This window comes from Nelusetta ayraudi, unplaced genomic scaffold (genome assembly GCF_046127955.1).
Source record: "Nelusetta ayraudi isolate G7.1 ecotype Tasmania unplaced genomic scaffold, CSIRO-AGI_Nayr_v1 ptg000075l, whole genome shotgun sequence".
Taxonomy (NCBI): Eukaryota; Metazoa; Chordata; class Actinopteri; order Tetraodontiformes; family Monacanthidae; genus Nelusetta; species Nelusetta ayraudi.
Window position 1 is genome coordinate 462,124 of NW_027466125.1, and position 18,725 is coordinate 480,848.

The 18,725-nt window shown below is 47.1% G+C and overlaps 1 protein-coding gene across 1 annotated transcript in view; it reads left to right on the forward strand.

Moving 5' to 3' along the window:
• The first annotated feature begins 294 nt into the window (after nucleotides 1–294).
• The window catches only part of fat2 (FAT atypical cadherin 2), an 84,278-nt gene continuing 65,847 nt past the window's right edge, over nucleotides 295–18,725 (forward strand). The window contains exons 1-3 of the mRNA XM_076043538.1: nucleotides 295–601; nucleotides 12,247–15,511; nucleotides 16,404–16,715. Coding sequence (XP_075899653.1) covers nucleotides 12,277–15,511; nucleotides 16,404–16,715 — 3,547 coding nt within the window. The 5' untranslated portion in view covers nucleotides 295–601; nucleotides 12,247–12,276. The remainder of the gene's footprint in view (nucleotides 602–12,246; nucleotides 15,512–16,403; nucleotides 16,716–18,725) is intronic.

Sequence of the window (18,725 nt, forward strand, 5' to 3'; positions counted from 1 at the left end):
GCACCAACTTGTTTTATTTCAGCTTTGAATGAAAGAGATTTAAGTCAATTTGACATAATGCAACAGCCACAAAGTACACACACACACACACACACACACACACACACCCACACATGGCCTGGCCGGGACTCAAAAAAGGCCTGAGACTACAGGCAGAGAGGGGGAGGGAGGGGAGGAGCGTGGGGTGAGGTGGGGGAGGTACAATCTGGGCATGTTCGAAGGTGTGTGTGTGTCTGTGTGTGTGTCAGACCAGAGAGGAGGGACAGTGTGAGAAGTGGGTGGAGATGATTCTCCTGAGGCAGTGCTGCGCGTGTGAGTGTGTGTGTGCGTGTGGATCCTCTCAGCACCACTTTGGCTTCTGCAGCCTCTGAAGGCTCTCAGGTTGAAGTGAGCAGCTGCTCAACTCACACAATCTCCGACAACTTTCTGTCAGCGTGAGTGTGTGGAAGCCTCTTGTGTGTGTGTCTGTGTGTGAGAGTCTTTTTTTCTTTCATCTCCTCTCTGGTGGATCGTACTGCAAGGCATTATGGGAGGATGGCGACGCAGCGTTCTGGCCCTCAGAGTGACTTGAAGCCGCGACTGGAGCCTGACTGGAGCTAAGGTGGACACACACACACACACACACACACACACACACTGGTATTGTGAAGGGAAACACACTCCGCTATTTACTGTCAGCTGGTTATTAAACATGGCCGGCGAGGAAACATCAACAGCTGATTGTCCAACTTTCACTGATGAGAAACATAGGGAATTTTTTTTTTTTTTTTTTAGAAAAAACCCACTGCTGCTGCTGCTGCAGGATTGTGTAGTTTAATGTTGTGGTAATGTGCCGAGCGTGACTGCCGCAGTTCAGCAGGCTGTCAGTTCAGCAGCAGCAGCAGCAGCAGCGTGTCAGCGCACGCAGATCTGGGTTTGGTCAAACACTTACTGTGTGTGTGTGTGTGCGTGTGTGTGCGCGTGTGTGTGTGTGTGTGTGTGTGTGTGTGTAAGAGAGGAGAGAGAGGTGGAATTGCTTAATCACATCGTCGCTTTGAGTTTCACACACTCGCAGCCTTTTTGGCAATCAGCCATCAGGAAATTTAAAAAAAATTCTTCACCTCTATTTCAGTTTTTTTTTCTTTTCTCTTTTTTTCACTTTCCCTTCTTGTTTGTCCCTCTTTGTAAGTGGTTCCCGTAGTCACCGTTATCCACCGCCTCCATAGTTTTAAGCAGCAGAAGGCAAAACTGGCAAAATCTTTTTCTAGTAAAAATAAGGAAACAACTGAAAAATTGGGAGATAATTTGTAAGTAAAAGTCCAATTTCCCGTCTTGAAATCTTTCTCGTCCGTCTTGTTGAGCTCAAACAAGAAACATTTTCAGGAGGTAAACTGCCCAGCGCCAAGGCCAAAGTCCGTGTTGTTTGTTGCTGTGAGTCCCTCCTGGAGTTGCAGTGACCACCTCGGACCTGGCCAGTTGGAAGACCATCACTGCATGCTAGCACGCTAAATGCAGCCACTGTGATGCCTCCTCTGGGCTGCAGTACTAGTGGAAACGGGAAGGTAACAATAGCCTCTTCTCTACTAAAATTAGAGCGTTGTCACCATGTTTTTTGGACGCGGGACGTCGCGCAATCGATCGGCATTTCGTCCCTTCTCCAGACCAAACCCAGCGGGGGGGCAATCTGCACCCCCTCCGCTTTCACCGCTGCGTGTCTGCTGACGTCATCGCGCTGAGATTGCGGTGGCCAGTGTTCTTAGTTGTTGGCCACTTTTGGCTGTAGAATGGTTACGCAAATAGCCGCGGAACAATGGTGTCGTTCATGCCAGACTTGAAGCGGCGCGCACCTCCGCGGCCGGCTCGCGCCGCGCAGCGAAAAAGCCAGAGGACAATGAACAATTATCGAGCGCTGATGGAACGTGATCCAACACCTTTGCATCATTACTTGATATACGCAGCGACCGGCGCGATATTATGATTTAGCGCAAGTAACGCTCAACGTCATCCCGTGCAGCAAGTAAAAAAGGTGGCGATGTCCCGGGTGTCCCAATTCCACCGCAAGCCGATAGGTGCAGTGTCGAACGGAGCCGATTCTTACGCCAGTTGTTTGACCCATTATGTCGCCGTCTACAGTCGCGGAACAGCGTGGCTCGGTGAGCCTGCTCCACTGCCACCAAATGCCGATTAGTTGCGGGACTTCACAACATTTTTTGGCCATGGGCGCAGGGGCTAATGTTAGCCTTAGCGTCGTTAGCAAATGCAAAGCGGGTCGCTCTGCTTTTTCGCAAAGGTTAGGACGACAACAACAAGACTCACTACCTACTGCTAATTGGCTGAGGCAGTGAGTTTAGTTTAAAATGTGGAAATGTTCCAGCCCGGTTAGCGGAAGCTAGCTAATCTTGCTCAACCTGACCTTAACCTAATAGTTGTTGGAAGAAGATGAATATGTTGATGATGATGATGATGATGATGACGATGGTGTTGATGATGATGATGATGATGATGATGATGATGATAATGACGATGACGATGGACTGGTGGAAATAGTGGTCTCGGTCTGTGCGTCCAGAAGAGGGAGGGGCTGAGAAAGCAAAACGGGCCACATTGTTGTTAAAACTCAATACAAAAGACACACGGCAAACACGCTCATTACCCCCCTTCCCCCTCCTCAGCGCCTCCTCGACCCATCCAGTCAGCCTCAGAGTGAGTGACAGGCCAAACTGGGAGTTTGGTTTTCTGACCCTCCCTGCAATTATGGTGTTTGCTGTGAGGCCTCACTGAGCCTGTGTGTGTGTGTGTGTGTGTGTGTGTGTGTGTGTGTGTGTGTGTGTGTGTCTTGCACCCCCCAACCTTCCACCCCTGACCTGCAGGCTATGAGAAACTTGGAGGGGGGAAGGGGCGAACAAGAAATAAATAACTTCCTGGTTTCACAGTTTAAAACGCAAACACTTTCAAGAGTAAACGTGCAAACCGAGAAACGCCGCCGTCGCTTCCCAATCGCTCCCCATCGTGTCTCCAATCCCGCTGTTCATGGCAGCTTTTTTACAGCCAACCAGTGAAACATTCACTCCGACTGGAGGAAAAACAGCTCTGCCGCTGTTAAGTGGGAAGTGCACCACCTTGTGGAAGAAACTGATTCATGACGTTTTTTTGAGTTTCCAGATTTGTTCAACTCCGACTTCCGGCCGAGAAAATCCCCTCGGAAAGCTTGGTGCCTTTTTTTTTTCTCCAGTGGGTTGACTGGAATTCCATCAAGGATTTTAACCATCCACCCAGAGACCTGCCGCTGAGGTCGCGGAGGTCTGGTTTCCCCTTTTTCACACTTAACCTTTGACTTTCACTTGACTGATTCAGATTCCGATTCAGATTCATTGTCAGGTGTGTGTAACTGGGAAAAAATGAATTCCTCAAGAAATCAGCTGATCTTGGCTGATGAGTGTCCTCAGCAGGGCAGAGCACCTGAGGCCAGAGCACCTCGGGGTCGTTAGCTGCTCCAGATATAAACGCTCCACCCACTGTTGACGCTCGTCTTCAGGCGGCAGCCCTGAGAAAGGTGAAGCCGGAGGGTCGTAGGAACCAGATGGTGACCCCACAGAGCCAGGAGGTCCTGGAAGAGCTGCCCTCTGACTGGAGGAGCTGTTCTCTGATTGGACGGAAGAGCTGCTCTCTCATTGTAGGACGGATTTACTCTCTGAGTGGATGAAGGAGCTGCCTTCTGATTGGATGAGCTGTTCTCTAGTTTGACGGAGAAGTTGCTCTCTGATTGAACGGAGAAGCTGCTGTAGTAGCTCTTCCGTGATTGGACGGAACTGGTGGGAAATCGAGCTGAAGTCCCAGGAAATTTTCATTGATGGGAGATCACGACTCTCTCCCTCCATGTGATTGCGCCAAACTACCTTGCGATCGACAGGTAGATTGCGTAATGACTGGCCTCACGCGGGCCGGACAGGGATCCGGCCGTACTTTGTCCAGGTCTGGTCTAGTAGTTGCACAGACGAAAGGGGAGAGTGGAATCTAGGAGGTCAGAGGTCAGAGGTCAACGTGATCACAGTCCTCAAACAGCAACAAGTGAGTGAGAGAGTTAGAGTAGAGTGAGAGTGGGTGGGGAGGAGCTGAGCCTGTTCCTGGAGGCGGAGAGACGAGTGGCAGCAAGTCCGACGTTCCCTCTTGTTATTAATAATTATCAATAATTATGATTTTCACTCATTGGCTCTGTGAGCTCAAACCCCCGGCAGTCTCACAGCTCACAGATTTTTTTAAAGCCTGTGGTGAACCATATCACCTTTATAAATCAGCCCGTCGTGTCTCTGGGTTTTGCGACTTTCACTTTAAACCAATATTTTCTGCGTTCTATTTGTTTCCAGGTAAAACTTGACGTCGTTCGGCCGCTGCAGATTTCCATCATAGATATATTATTATTATAAGAACTGATACTACACTGGCAATATGGTGGTAGTAATTTTTCTCCAGTGGCTACTGGAGGTACTGCAGCCTACAACCCCATTTGGCCCAAGAAGCATTTTTCCCTCTTAGATCGCAAAACAAAAATAAACACCTGCAAAATGGCCTTTGATCTGAAATGCAGTTCATTATAAATTTTTCTGTGGTAGATTTTTAAGTCCTGGACTTCTAAACTACCAACTGTAATACTAAAAAAGTAAGAGAACACTTTTATATTCTCATTGTGATGTCATAATGCTGCTGTGTCTCAGCTCGTTCTGATTGGCTGATGCATCAGGTGATTTACAGAGGCATGATGAGGCATGAAGTGACACTACTGCTACATGCTCTACGTGGGGGCTGCATGATGGTGAAGCAACCTGGAAACCAAAATGCGACTTCAGCGTCTGCGCTGTCTCGCTAGCTAGCAAGTTAGAAACTCCATTGAAATTAATAGGACATTACGGGAACTCAACTTCCATCACTGAATCTTGCAGGTTTGGCAGTGCAAGGATCTTTGTGATGTTGTGTCCTCGTGTTATAGCCCCTAATATTGAAAAATTGTCATACATATTTTAAACTGGCCTCCCCGTCACATTGGGAAGCAGGGAATTCCAGATCCGACCGCTTTGGGAAAAATTAACTCTGGAAGATGGACTTACAAACTTTCTGTTGGGAGGAAATCCATCGTTCAGAACCTCACCCCCACCCCCTCCTCATTCCGTCCCCCACATCTCTCACTCTCAAAAGTGTCTTTGAGCCTCTGAAAGAAAAAATCTGCATGATGATATTGAACGTTCTCCCTCCCTGAGGTTCAATACCAATCAGCATGAATTCTCAACAGATGGGACTCCAAAAAAAAGAAAAAAAAAGAAAAGAATGTCCCTGGCCGGTCGGGGCGGAACTAGCTGTTATCTGCTCTAGCTTCCTTCTTATCTGCTGAGTCGTGTCATGTGTAAAACAGACTTTAATCCAGCCTGATGATCCGCAGGCGGCTGCTGCTGATGCTGCTGTCAAGGGATCAGCGAGTTCAACCACTTCAGTTAGAGGTGAAGGAGGCTCCGCCCCCTTTGTGCCTTTGACTCAGACTAAGATTTTCAGCAGATAAATCTGACTCTTCAATCAGAATTGGAACAAAAGTCAAACATTTTTCTCTTCCTCGAACCTGCAGTCACCTGCTTCCTTCAGCTCATGACTGGTGTGTGTTGTGTGCGTGTGTGCGACTGTGTGTGTATGTGTTCAATAGATGAGGAGGAACTTGGATGCATTTTTCTATTTACATATTACTGATTCTAATTCTGATTCTGAAGCGGAACTAAAATAGTTCAAGTTTATGTGTTTTTTTTTTGTTTTTTTTTACTTTTTTTTGCTGCTTTGTCAGAGTCCTGGGTGACTCATCCACCCGGAACTCCCTGGCTTCGCCTTCTGTTTTTTTTTTTTTTGTCTTCCGTGTGGGAGGTTCAAGGAAGCGCATGTTTTTAGTAGCATGGCTGTAAACAGAGGGCTAACTGCACTGCTGCTTCCTGAAAACCTGAAAATCTTGAACATCACCTCCTGGTGGGTGGCTGCGATAACGGCCGTTAACCCCCCCCCCACACACGTGTGTAATTACACCACCATCAGCTTGATGTATGACACCGTGACTAGTTGTCATGGGTGGCGCCGAAAGCTATAAATTACACTGAAGCTGCGCTAAAGTGAAGCCATGATAGCCTAATTATTCCCCGGTGGCTGACGGCTGTGCTGTCCCCGACCCTCCCACCCACCTCAAGATCACAGATACTGTAAACACTCGTCTTGTGTCACTGCACACGTGCAGACAAGGACGTATGTTTCGCTTTGTTCTTAACGGATTCTCACTGCTGGGCGCGCTGCAGGAGTTGAAGTTAGTTTTTAGTTTAGTTTTCTTCTTCTCTTCCTTCCCTTTCCCCTGGTGAGAGTGGGGGTGGGGAAGGGGGTGGAGCTAATCACATGCTAATGAACCTGGAAGAGGGAAATTGATTGTATGAATGCATAAAAAATACAATTAAAACACAATTAAAAAAAAGAGAAAAAGAAAAACAAACCTCTCTAATTTCCACTTTTGAGCAATCGTCATTTTTCGCTGCCACCTGCTGGGGGGGAGAAGCTTTGTGGAAGCATTTGAGGGCAATTACCTGGATGGCACTAGACCTGATGGGGCTTGATGGGCCCACCCGGTGGTGGGTGTTTCCCTGGAATCAAACCTTCTCATTATTACACCAAAAACAGGTGGAGGGGGCGGGACTTGCTGATGGATCCAAGAAGCGACTTGTCTTGGCCGGTCAGGAAAACGAGTGGAATGTATTTCCTCTTGACGGAATAAACAGTGGTTTTCTATGCAGGGGCGCCGTAAATGTTGTAAAGGTTAGGAGCATTCCAAGGGCCCTTGCCTGACAGGGCCCCCAAAATTAGGTATATATATTTCAAATATAATACCATTGGTGACACAGTGGTGCAGTGGTTAGCACTGTCCGCGTGTCTGCATGGGTTCTCTCCGGGTTCTCCGACTTCCTCCCACACTCCAAAAACATGCATGTGAGGTCAATTGAACACTGTAAATTGTCGTAGGTGTGCGTGTGAGTGTGAATGGTTCTTTGTGTCTATGTGGCCCTGCGATGAACTGGTCACTTCTCCAGGGTGTCACCCTGCCTTCGCCCTATGACAGCTAGGATAGGCAGCAGACCCCCGTGACCCTGAGCTCGCGACAAAGCAGGCATGGAAAATGAATGAATGAAAGGATACTACCATTATGATCTCTTTATTTTGACTTGTTTTGGCTGTAAAAGTTAAAAATACCAATTGACTGACGATTCTCCCCCACCTGTATGAAATGATTCCGTCCTGTAGGCTGCAACAGCGCTGGCTCGCGCACTTGTCAGTGATGATGTGCTTAATTTATTGCAATCAGGAGAAAACAATGAGGGACCAAAATGTTGCCCAGAAAAATAAAGTCAGGATTTCAAAAAAGAAGAGAGAGAGAGAAAAGAGAGAAATGAAAACTTACTGACTTTTTTTCTCAGAAAGGTGGGTGGCCTGTCTGTGACTGGTATTAACCTGTTGTGAAATGAGCTAGCTAGCTACCACAGACTAGTGTTAACCTATTTCATCATCATTTGCCCAGCAATGATTAAAGATGAGTGAGCAGGACCCCAGGCTCCCCATACCTGCCCTCCTCCATGTCCCAGTGAAGAAGATGAGCAACACTGTGTTAATAACATACCAGTTAGCATCATTGCAGGGAGTCTATAAATTTTATGAATTACATAAATTTAAACACAAAATTATTTTCTCACTTGATGTTCATTATGAAATAAAAGTCCAAAAATAAACAAATAAAAACACCCTACTGTCTGCCCTGGATGCTGGACAGTTGGAAACAGTCAGTAGCTCTCCTCAGCCTGCATGTAAGTTGCAGACAATATTAAAATTAAATGGAAGTTTGCCCATTACATTTAACTGTAATCTGTAATTTATTGGTATATGGCATATATGTACATATGTATATATGTATATATATATATATATATATATATATATATATATATATATATATATATATATATATATATATACATATGTGTATTTCCCTCCTAACTTGTCCCCTCTTGGCCTCCTGACTGCAATTAAGAAGATGCAGCGACAAAGCATTTTTGGGCAGGTCTGCATTGCTTTACCAATATTTTGTACATTGCCTGTGACTGTTGTTGGTGGGGAGAGAGCTTTCACTAAGCTAAAAACAATTTGAGGTCCACGATGTCTCAGGACAGGCTTTGCAGTTTTGCCATGATGCCGCTTGAAAGTCAGCTGACTAGAAAGCGATACTTTAAATACCTGATCAATGACTTTGCTAGCCAGAGGGCTCAGCGCTGGGCTCTTGGTGAGTCAGGCTAAACAAGGGCCAGTTGTGACAACTGGCATAGCTACATGGAGATGGATGGATGGAGAAATTCCATGTCAACTTTATTTTCTTGCAGCTCAACAATCTGCTGTTCTCTGTGTTTCACAAGGAATTTTGTCCGATGGCTTGGAGAGTCGTAAAGATTTGCTGTGAGGAAGCTCGTTTCGTGTGTGTCAAAAGGTTTTTAACTGTGTATCTTTTAACCTATTGCACTACGGGAGGGAAGCCCAAGTAAATTTCATTGTAGCCGCTTGTTGCAATGACAATAAAGAACATAAAAGACACTGCACTTTTAATATTTAAATTTCAACTTTTAGCCTTTCATTAACTTTTTTCTTTAAACCAAATTGATAAACCCCCAGCGACCCGAGCGAGAGTCGACGTGACCCAGCTGAGCTCGGGGAATCGTTACACCTCCTCGTCACGCCGTGAATGACAGAATGTAAACAAAATGACTGCAGGGAGACGTAAGTACGGGGTGATTGATAGCGGCCATTGCAGCGGTGTCATCAATAGGTAAAAAGTGACACACAACTATAAATCAAAGACTGGATTATGGAAAAACCTTTGATGGCTCTGCCATTAACCTCCTGCATCGCAACAATGTGATGTGTTGTTGTTTTTTTTTCCTCAGGGGAGCTCAATGACCTCGAGTAAAAAGAAGTTGAAGAAGAAGAAAAAAAAACGTTGATGAATAGAGTCGTTTATTTTAGAAATTTGCTTTTGACATGACCTTAGTTGTCATTTGTCTCACATTTTTTCAGACGGTCACCTGCTGCAAGAAGCTTGCAGCATTATTTGTTTCCCTCCAATCCATCAGCGGAATATGTCAGCTTCTTTGTGCAGCTCAAAAAACGAGAACAAACATCGGCACTTGGCTTTTGAAGTGGGTTTTTGGACCAAGTTTCAGACTCAGTTAGTTCAGACTTGGTGGGTTCAGACTCAGTGGGTCTAGACTCAGTCGGTGCAGATTCAGTTGGTTCAGACTCAAATGTGTTCAGACTCAGTGGATCCAGACTTGGTGGGTCCAGATTCAGTTGGTTCAGACTCAAGTGTGTTCAGACTCAGTGGATCCAGACTTGGTGGGTCCAGATTCAGTTGGTTCAGACTCAAGTGTGTTCAGACTCAGTGGATCCAGACTCAGTCTGAGCGGTGATTGGGTGGTCTGGCAGTGATCACCCGGTCAGGAAACATCTGACTTTGACTGACTGCAGCTTTTCTATCCTGCTGATTTCCATCCGTCAGAGAGCCACACTCAGTCTTCCCTCGCTCTTCCTTTACTCTACCCTCATTCTTGCTTCACTTTTCCCTTGCTCGGAGCCATGAGGGTGTTGAAACACGATCTAGCGAGATGGAGCCAAACGTGTGGCTGCAGGTCTCAAGCCTGAGGAGTTTGCACACAGGCAGAGATGGTGTGTGTGTGTGTGTGTGTGTGTGTGTGTTTTTGTGTGTTTGTGTGTGAAGGATGATGATGGTGGTGTTTGGGAGATAGCGGCAACATCAGCAGCATTCAGTTTTGGAAGCGATTGAGATTAAAAAAAAAAGATTTCTGCTCATTTTTTTTTTAACTCATTGACTCGTTTAATGCAACACAAGCTGCAGGTTTAGACTTACTTGGAGTCACCTGGTGTGAAATGGATCCAGAATCACTGCAGTGTTGGATCCTAGTTAGCTTGCCCTGATCTCTGGTTGGTCAGCCAGGGTCTGCAGCTGTCCTGTGCTTTGTAATGTCTGATCTTACTAATTATTAAACACTGGATTCTCCTGTTAGGTGACTTTTAACGCCTTTAATATCACAACAGTCATGCCAAGTATGAGTCATATACATGATTCATGGATTCGTTTCAATGCGTTGCTTACTTCGGAGTTCACAAGTGCAGCAAGTGTGTTCATACTAAAAAGACAAACAAAAGGACCTTTCCCTCCCTTACTGAGCCAGTGTTGTTAATGCGCTAGGTGCTTCATCTAGGAGTAGTAGGATAAAATTCCACTTGTTGAAGGAGAATTGCGTCTTAATCCAGCAACTATCCTGCTTTCAGTGACTGTTTTTCATTTACTGACCGACTTTCCAAGCAGAATTTGTGGTTCAATCCGGGAACACCCTGAATCTCCAGGGATCTCTAGTGGCCACAGAGACAAGGTGATTAAAGGGTATTACTAAGACAAAGAGAGGTATTTCTTCCAGCAGATGTTACTTTGCACCTGGTCACCTGTTGATCCCGTTGGTGTGTCGTTCTCTGGGACTCTGGGACTCTGATCAGAGTGAAATCTAATCCCCAAGTTTGTCTTCTAATCCAGGACCCAGACAGACTGTGGCATGGCCACAACAGTCTGCTCAACAGGCCCCAAAATATATTATACCTCAGTATTTTTGTAAAGTTTCCCCATTCTAAAACAGTAAGAACCCAGAAGTGCTTGAACCAGGACCAGAAGCCAGGTTCCTGTGCATGAGTTGCACTGTCAAACTTGTGGAAAAATGTATGTCGATATGAACTGGATCATCGTCTTCACTCACTTTTATCTCCAAAACATCTGGTCTGTTTATCTGCATGCACGTAAACTGAGAGCACTTTGCCCGGTCGACACTGGCTGGCTGACTGACTGACTGCTCGGCAAAAATCCAAAGAGTTGGATCTCACCGCCAGCTCTCGATAGCATCAGTTCTGCAGCTCAGAGACAGATTCAGATACGGTGAACAAGAAAGAAATGTTGTCGGCGCTTCCCACCGTTGGCACTGAGGAGGGAAAAAGTGAGGCCGAACTGGAGAGGAAGCGCACATTGTGGGTTGTCAACATTTAGGCCTGTTTAGATAAACCAGGTCTAAAGGAATGAAACCGCAAACTAATTAGATCCTTTTTAAAAGGAGGCACCATTAAACATTTTGTAGGGCTGCACCAGTGTACTGCTGTCGCCTGGCGGTTTTCACTTGTGACTGACTTTTTTTGTTAGTCACTGGGATTGGAAATCGCACTGGCAACCCAACCGCTGTCAGCTGCCACAGTTCACTCATCACCTGGTGAAACTGCATTCTGACAAAAGGCCTCTGAGTAATAATGTTTTTAATAGCAAGGTTTTGCTACCTTTTGGCAACAAAAGGGGGTAATTATGAAGAGGGTTGGCTGTCTTGTTTCATTTTATTTTATTGTCTTCACAACCTGCTGCCTGGAAATGCTGGAGGTGACTCTGTGCTGCTGAAACAATGCGGCGTGTTTCTCAGCCTTTCTGGTTTTCCTCTTTTTTGACCAGGCAAGTTGGGGCAGGAGTCAGAAACCGTCCCACCCCCACTTGCTCTTATGTCACTGTGTCATTTGCATCCCTATTGAATTCTTTGTGGAGTTTAAGCTGGAGCATTCAGTCTGTTTGCTGTGTTTGGCTGTGGGACGCAAAGGGTTATCAGACTATCAGTACCAGTATACGTTTTTTCCCTCTTTCTCTAACTCTCTCACCATCCTGGAATTGGTCCATTCATTATTCTTCGTCATGGTGGTGCGGATTTTCTCTGTGTTCTCCCTGAGTTCCCTCCAGGTTCTGCGGCTTCCTCCCAAAATCCAAAAACATGCATGTGAGGCAAATTGGAAACTCTAGATTGCCCCTAAGTGTGTGTGTGTGTGTGTGTGTGTGTGTGTGTGTGTGTGTGTGTGTGTGTGTGTGTGTGTGAGTGAGTGAGTGAGTGAGTGAGTGAGTGTTAATGGTTTGTGTTTGTCTTTCTATGTGTCTCTGCAATTAACTGGCGACTTGTCAAGGGTACCATTGTACCTCTACTATTACCCAATGACAGCTACGAGAGGCCCCAGCAGACCCCGAGACCCTGAGTACACGAGGGAGAGGGTTTAGAAGATGAATGAATGAAGACTTCAGGTTGACATTTATTGGCATTTATTTGTCTCCTTTTTTACCCCTAATTGCAGGTTCCCAAGACCATTGTCGAGGTACTCAGGATGGCGTCTTTTGTTAGACTTCTCCTGATCCTGACAGCAGCCTACCTGCATTTGCCAAAGTGTGTCTGCAGAGAGATGATAGGCAAAGGTAGCTCGCCACTGATGTTTACACACCATCTCTACAACGCTACCATCAACGAGAACTCTGTTCCGCACACCTACATTGAGACAGCACTGAAAATGGGTGTCCAAGTGTCGGAGCCTCTCTGGAACATCAAGTATGATATCGTCTCGGGTGACGACGATGACCTTTTCCAAGCAGAGGCACTTCATGTCGGAGACTTTTGCTTCCTCAGGATCAAGACGCGCAGCAGCAATGCGGCACTCCTCAACAGGGAGGTAAGAGACATGTACACTCTGACCGTGGAGGCAACCGAGAGCACCTTTGACCTGCAGGCAAAGGCAAAAATCTCAGTCTCCGTCCTCGACATGAACGACCTCAAGCCACTCTTCTACCCCGCTTCGTACAATGTGGCCATCAGAGAAGATGCCCGCCTCAGGTCCAGTGTGGTCACAGTCAGCGCTACAGATGCAGACGTCGGCAGCAATGCTGAGTTTTATTACTCCTTTACCAGCAGGGCTCACCCGTTTGCCGTTGACCCCTTCACTGGCTCGGTCAGCCTGGTAAAGAAGCTTAACCACACCCGTGCAGCCAGGTATGACCTCACCGTCCTGGCCGAGGACCGCACCAAGAAGATATCGGGCGTTCAGAAATTTGGCAATGTGGCCAAAGTGACAGTCAATGTGCAAAAGATGTCTAGCGCATCCCCTTTCATCTCACATGTCACAGAGCCCACGATCTCCATGGACGGTAAAATAACCCTAACTGTTCATGTGGAGCCGGGGGTTAAGCCTGTGGAATCCCTCCGTGTTGTTGGAGGGGATCCCCTCAAGTGTTTTGAGATAATCCCCTTAGGGGCCCAAGGCAACCACTTCCAAATCATCTCAACAAAGAGGATTATGTTGTCTCAAGCTCCCTCTGGGCTGAACCTGTCACTCCGGGCGACTGATAGGAGTTGGCCAAGTTTGCTGTCCCCGATTGAAGAAGTCCACATACTAGGTCATTACAGCACCTTGGCATTTTTAGAAGACACCTACATTGTTACGCTGAGCGAGTTTTCACCTCCCAAAACTCACGTGGTCAGGGTTTCGGTCACAACTGTACCAGACAATGTCACCTTCAGCCTCAAAAACAACCCAGATAGCAGCAAGTTCAAGATAAACCCCAAGACGGGGATTATTGTGACCACGGGGAGATTTGACTACGAGACCAAGAAGCGCTACGAGTTTGATGTTATGGCCAATCACGGCAAAGCCGAAACACACGTTGTGGTTGAGGTGACAGATGAGAATGACAACAGCCCCCAGTTCAGCCACGTCTCCTACCAGGCGTCCCTGGATGAAAACACCCCTGTTGGCGCCAGCATTTTGAAAGTAAAGGCCATGGACAAGGATGAGGGCAAAAACGGCTTTGTGACTTACGCCATCGCTAACGCTGGCACATTGCCTTTCACCATTGACCCGCTCACAGGTGTTATATCGACCTCTGAACATTTGGACTACGAGCTGACCAAACGGCGGTACCACCTAAGAGTGTGGGCCTCGGACAGTGGTTGCCCCTTCAGCCAGGTCACCGAATGCCCTGTGACTATCACGCTGAACAACATCAATGACAATATCCCGCTCTTTGAGAGAGTGGGCTGCAACACCACGGTGCCGCTGGATTTGCCCGTCGGCCACAAAGTGGTGGTGTTGTCAGCCATCGACTCGGATGAACTACAGCAGCTGAGGTACATCATCCAATCTGGTAACGAGCGTCAAGTCTTTGCCATTGACTCGGTGTTGGGGGCCATCAGCCTGAAGCAACCCATCCCAGTGGGACAGGGGGCGTTTACCTTGAGGGTGGTGGCCGATGATGGCAAACATCGCTCAGAGGAGTCGGTCATCAGGATAACGGTCACCAACAGGGGGGACGAGCCAACTGTCCACTGTCGGGAAACTGGAGTTTTCAAAGAGCTGACCGACAAACTGATCCAATCAATCAAACCCGTCCTGGCCAGTCAGGAGGAAGATACGTTTTCTGACGTTCACCTCACCAACAGGCATTCTCCAAAGTTTAACTCCAGCCTGCCAACTTCAGTCGACCTCGCAGAAGACCATCCGCTAAATTCCACCATCGTTCAGTTCCGGGCCACTGACGCAGACACGGGTTTTAACGGTAAACTGGTCTATGCCATATCCAGTGGGAATGAGGACGGCTGCTTCTCCATTGACACCTTCACGGGAGACCTTCACCTGGTCTGTCCTGTGGACCGAGAGGCCAAAGAATTCTACATTTTGAACATAACAGCTTATGATCTGGGAACGCCGCAGACGTCGGCATGGAAGTTCATCGCAGTGAACATTGTGGACGTCAATGACAACGCACCCCTTTTCGATCAGCCCAGGTATGTCGTGCACGTGCCTGAAAATGTTGAGCAGGACTCAGCCATCTTCACAGCCAGCGCGGTGGATCTGGACCTGGATGCGAGCGGAAGCGTCCAGTACTCCCTGCTGACATCTGGCCACATGTTCAGGATTGACCAGGCGACCGGCGAGGTGACTGTGGTGGGTCATTTGGACCGAGAGACCTCACCCCGCTACGACCTACGAATTGAGGCCAGGGACCGAGCTAAGCTGGGCCCTCAGTTGTCCTCCACTGCTGAGCTGGTGGTGGTTTTACAGGACGTGAATGACAACCCCCCCAAATTTGTGCCCAACGTTTACAAAATCAAGGTTCCGGAGGATTTACCCACTGGAAGCCTCCTTGTCTGGGTTGAGAGCGTTGACCTGGATCTGGGCAGTGGAAGCATCGTCACCTACAACCTCAAGAACACAGAGGGTGGCGTCTTTCATATCGACTCCTCTACAGGTGCCGTGACCCTGGAGAGGGAGTTGGACTTTGAGAGGCGACCTTCCTACAACCTTACGGTCCGGGCTGTGGACCATGGCCTCCCACGTTCTCTCTCCTCCTCCTGCTTTGTGGAGATCCAGGTGCTGGACGTCAACGAGAACCTCCACAGGCCCGTGTTTTCTGAGTTTGTGCATGAGACTGGTGTGATGGAAAATGCCGCGGTGGGAACCTCAGTGCTCAGGCTCCTGGCGTCAGACAAGGATCCGGGCAGAGACGGAGTGATCCGGTATCATGTCCATGATGGCTCCGGCCTGGGACTCTTCACCATTGACGAAGAAACAGGTACCAATTCTATCAGTATCTGTCTTATCTCTGTTGACATTGAGATGAGAAACCTTAAAATATGTACCTATTGTACATTGTTTGATTGATTACAAAAAGTTTGCTCCCAGTATCCAAATAATTCCATATTGATTCCGGAGCCTTTGATTGATTCAAATTGTCCATCGCCAGCAGATAAAGACATGGATTCTTAGCAGGAAAAAATGTTCTTGTACTCTTCATTCCCCCATTAGCCCACATTAAGATAAGATAAGACAAGTTGAAGCCACACTGCGGTTGCTCAATATATATATGAGCTCTTTATGTTCTGCTTCCTCTGCTGAGGATACCCCATAACCCCCAAGCGCATCCCACTGCATTCCATTTGTCTGCTTTTTTGCACTCAGGGCTCAGATAAAATCAGGGTGCAAATAGAGTTCGCTGTCATAGTGGAACCATGTTGAAATAGATCTTTCTCGTGTTTACAGGGCTTTTTTTCCCCTTTCCCCCAACTCCCTCCATACCTCCTCACACCCTCCCTCACTCAGCATATCCAAATTTAAACACTTTTTGAGGACAAACGTGCAGAAAACTCATTCTGCCGCTTTCTTCCCAGAAGCCTCTTCTGCATTTTTTCTATGTCAATCATGTCATCTCAGAGCGCCTGAGAGCAGCAGTGATGGATATGCCCTCCAGGGAAGTTGTGTGTATTGGGGGGGCGCTCCAGTTAGCATAAATACATAAATAGTCAACTGTTTTACTGATAAGCTGAACTCCTGGAGGCCCCCAGACGTGTGGCTACTGGTTTCTCTTCACACGAGACAAGTTAATACTAGTATTTGATCGTCTGATTTAATTGCCTCAGATCTTGATCCTGATTTAATTGCCTGATTCCTGACTTGTGTGTCTTCAGGTGTGATCCGCACTACCGAAGTGCTGGACCGCGAGGCCGCACCCCTCTACTGGCTATCGGTCTACGCCACCGACCTGGGAGCCGAGCCGCTGACCTCATGGACTCACGTCGTGGTGGAGGTGCTGGACGTCAACGACAACCCACCGGAACTCTCCCAGCCGGTCTACTTTGCCTCGGTGCTGGAAAACATGGATAAGGTCCCATCGGTGGTGCAGGTGTCGGCCAGCGACACCGACGCCTCCTCCCAGGGGGCGCTCTCCTACCACATGGCAGAGTCCCTCCGCAGCTACTTTGAGGTGGATCCCAGAACAGGTAATTAAGATTGAAGGAGCACAAATTTGTTGTTGTTGTTGTGGAGTCGATACTTTCCCTCCACTGAGCAGCTAGCCTCGCTGATCTGAGCGGCGGTCACTTTATTGCCGCTGCTGACAGCCCTCTCTTTAATGGGCCGCTAATCTCTCTCTGTCTTCTGCAGAGATTCTACATTATTGCACCAGTCATTGAATCGCTTCCTGTTGGTTTTGTATTTATTTATTTCCTGACACTGATCGGTTGGGAGTCATCCACCTTTTTGCTCTGTCTGGTTCAGTTTGAGTGCATGAAAAAGTTTTAATGCATTTAACCCTGTGTAAAACAAAAGTCATTGTCTTTTTTCTTTTGGGCACCATCAGAAAGAGGCACTGTATCTAATCCTGGTCACAAAAAAAACAAAAAAAAAATATATTTTAAATCCTCTCGGCTCCAATCATAGAGTTCAATATTCATTCTGGCACTGTGAATATAAAATGAAGCTTCTTTTGTCACATTGAGTGGCAGTTATAAAACATGCAGGCTGCACGAACTGCTAGTCGGTAGTGGATCCAGCTGTAGCCACTTCGTCGCTATATTTGGCCAGTATTCAGAACATTCTTGTGTGACTCTTGACAAATCCTGCGATTTTTCTGCTGCTCTCGGAAATGAAACTACGTGTTGTTGTTGGTGTAGCCTGGTTTAATGGTTCAAATGGTAACTTTGTTCTTAAACACAGTGGTTCTGGTTCCTCATGTGCTACTTTGACTGCTCACTAGTTGTTGTTGGCTTTCAGTTGTTGTTGTCCTCCTAGACCATAAAGTCAAAAAGGTTAAAAACTAAAGTCACTCTGCCAGAGTGTCTCTTGTTTTCTCAGAAGATGTTATTTTGTAGCTCTAAACATATTTAACATATTTATTTGTCTCTCATTCAGCCCTGCAGTGTCTTTTGCACATTTGCAAAGAGCAAATTATGCAAACAAGGCAATGATGTTGTTTAGCAACTTCTAGCGACTTCCCATTCAACAAATTCAGAACTACGCAACTTTAAAACGTGGAGCTGCCTTTGCTGTGCACGCTCGTCTCCCCAGGCTGGGATATTATTATGGCAGTTGTGAGGAGAAGAAGAAGAAGAAGAAGAAGAAAAGCAAAAAACAAGCTAAAAACCTCACACGGAGTTGTTTCCCCTGTGGGAATTCAGGGTGGGTGGGGTTTTTTACCGCATGCCACTGTTGCATGAGTGGTAGAACTGGTGGGGGGAGGGGGGCACAAAATTAAAGTTCAGGCCGAAAGAATGGCTCATGCACACACACACTCTCACGCGCACACACACACACACACACACACACACACACACACGGTGAGTCACCTGTAGTTGCTGCTGCATTTCGACTTTGAAGTCGACGTGCAAATTGGCTGTCGCATTAAGAGGTGCTGCTGCTGCTACTACAAGCTGCAACAGGCTCTGTCCGCTTTGTCCACCTCCCCACCCTCCTCAACCCCCCGGGCCAGAGAGGCAACGGGATTAGAAGGCAGAGAGAGGGAGAAACGGAGAGAGAGAGAGAGAGAGGCCTGGTGGCTTCACGACGTGTTTGAAACTTAAACGAGTTTCATTGTGTCACTCTGGATGTTTTACACACCGGGTGGTTTTTTTCTTTTCAACTCAGCATCGAAGCTGAATTCATGAGAGTGGAGTAGCTGATGGACGTGTTGACTCGAGCGTCGGCCTTGGTTTACTCTGAGGGAGCAACAGAATAAAGAAAGAATGATGATGAATGAATGCATGAATGAAGTGCAGAGGGATGAAAAAGACCTGATCTGAAGCAGGTCGAGAGGTGAAAACAGAGGCTGGAACAGCTGTTTGGTGCTATTTGATGGACTTTCACCAGGTGGCAGCCAAAGTGAAGCGACGACTGTGTGGAAGAGAAGAGACTAAAACTACTCTAAAATAAGAAATGATGATAATGACAGATGAGGAAGATATTTGGAGGTTTTGACAAGAGAAAAAGTTGGTCGTTTCAGTGGATTCGAGTTA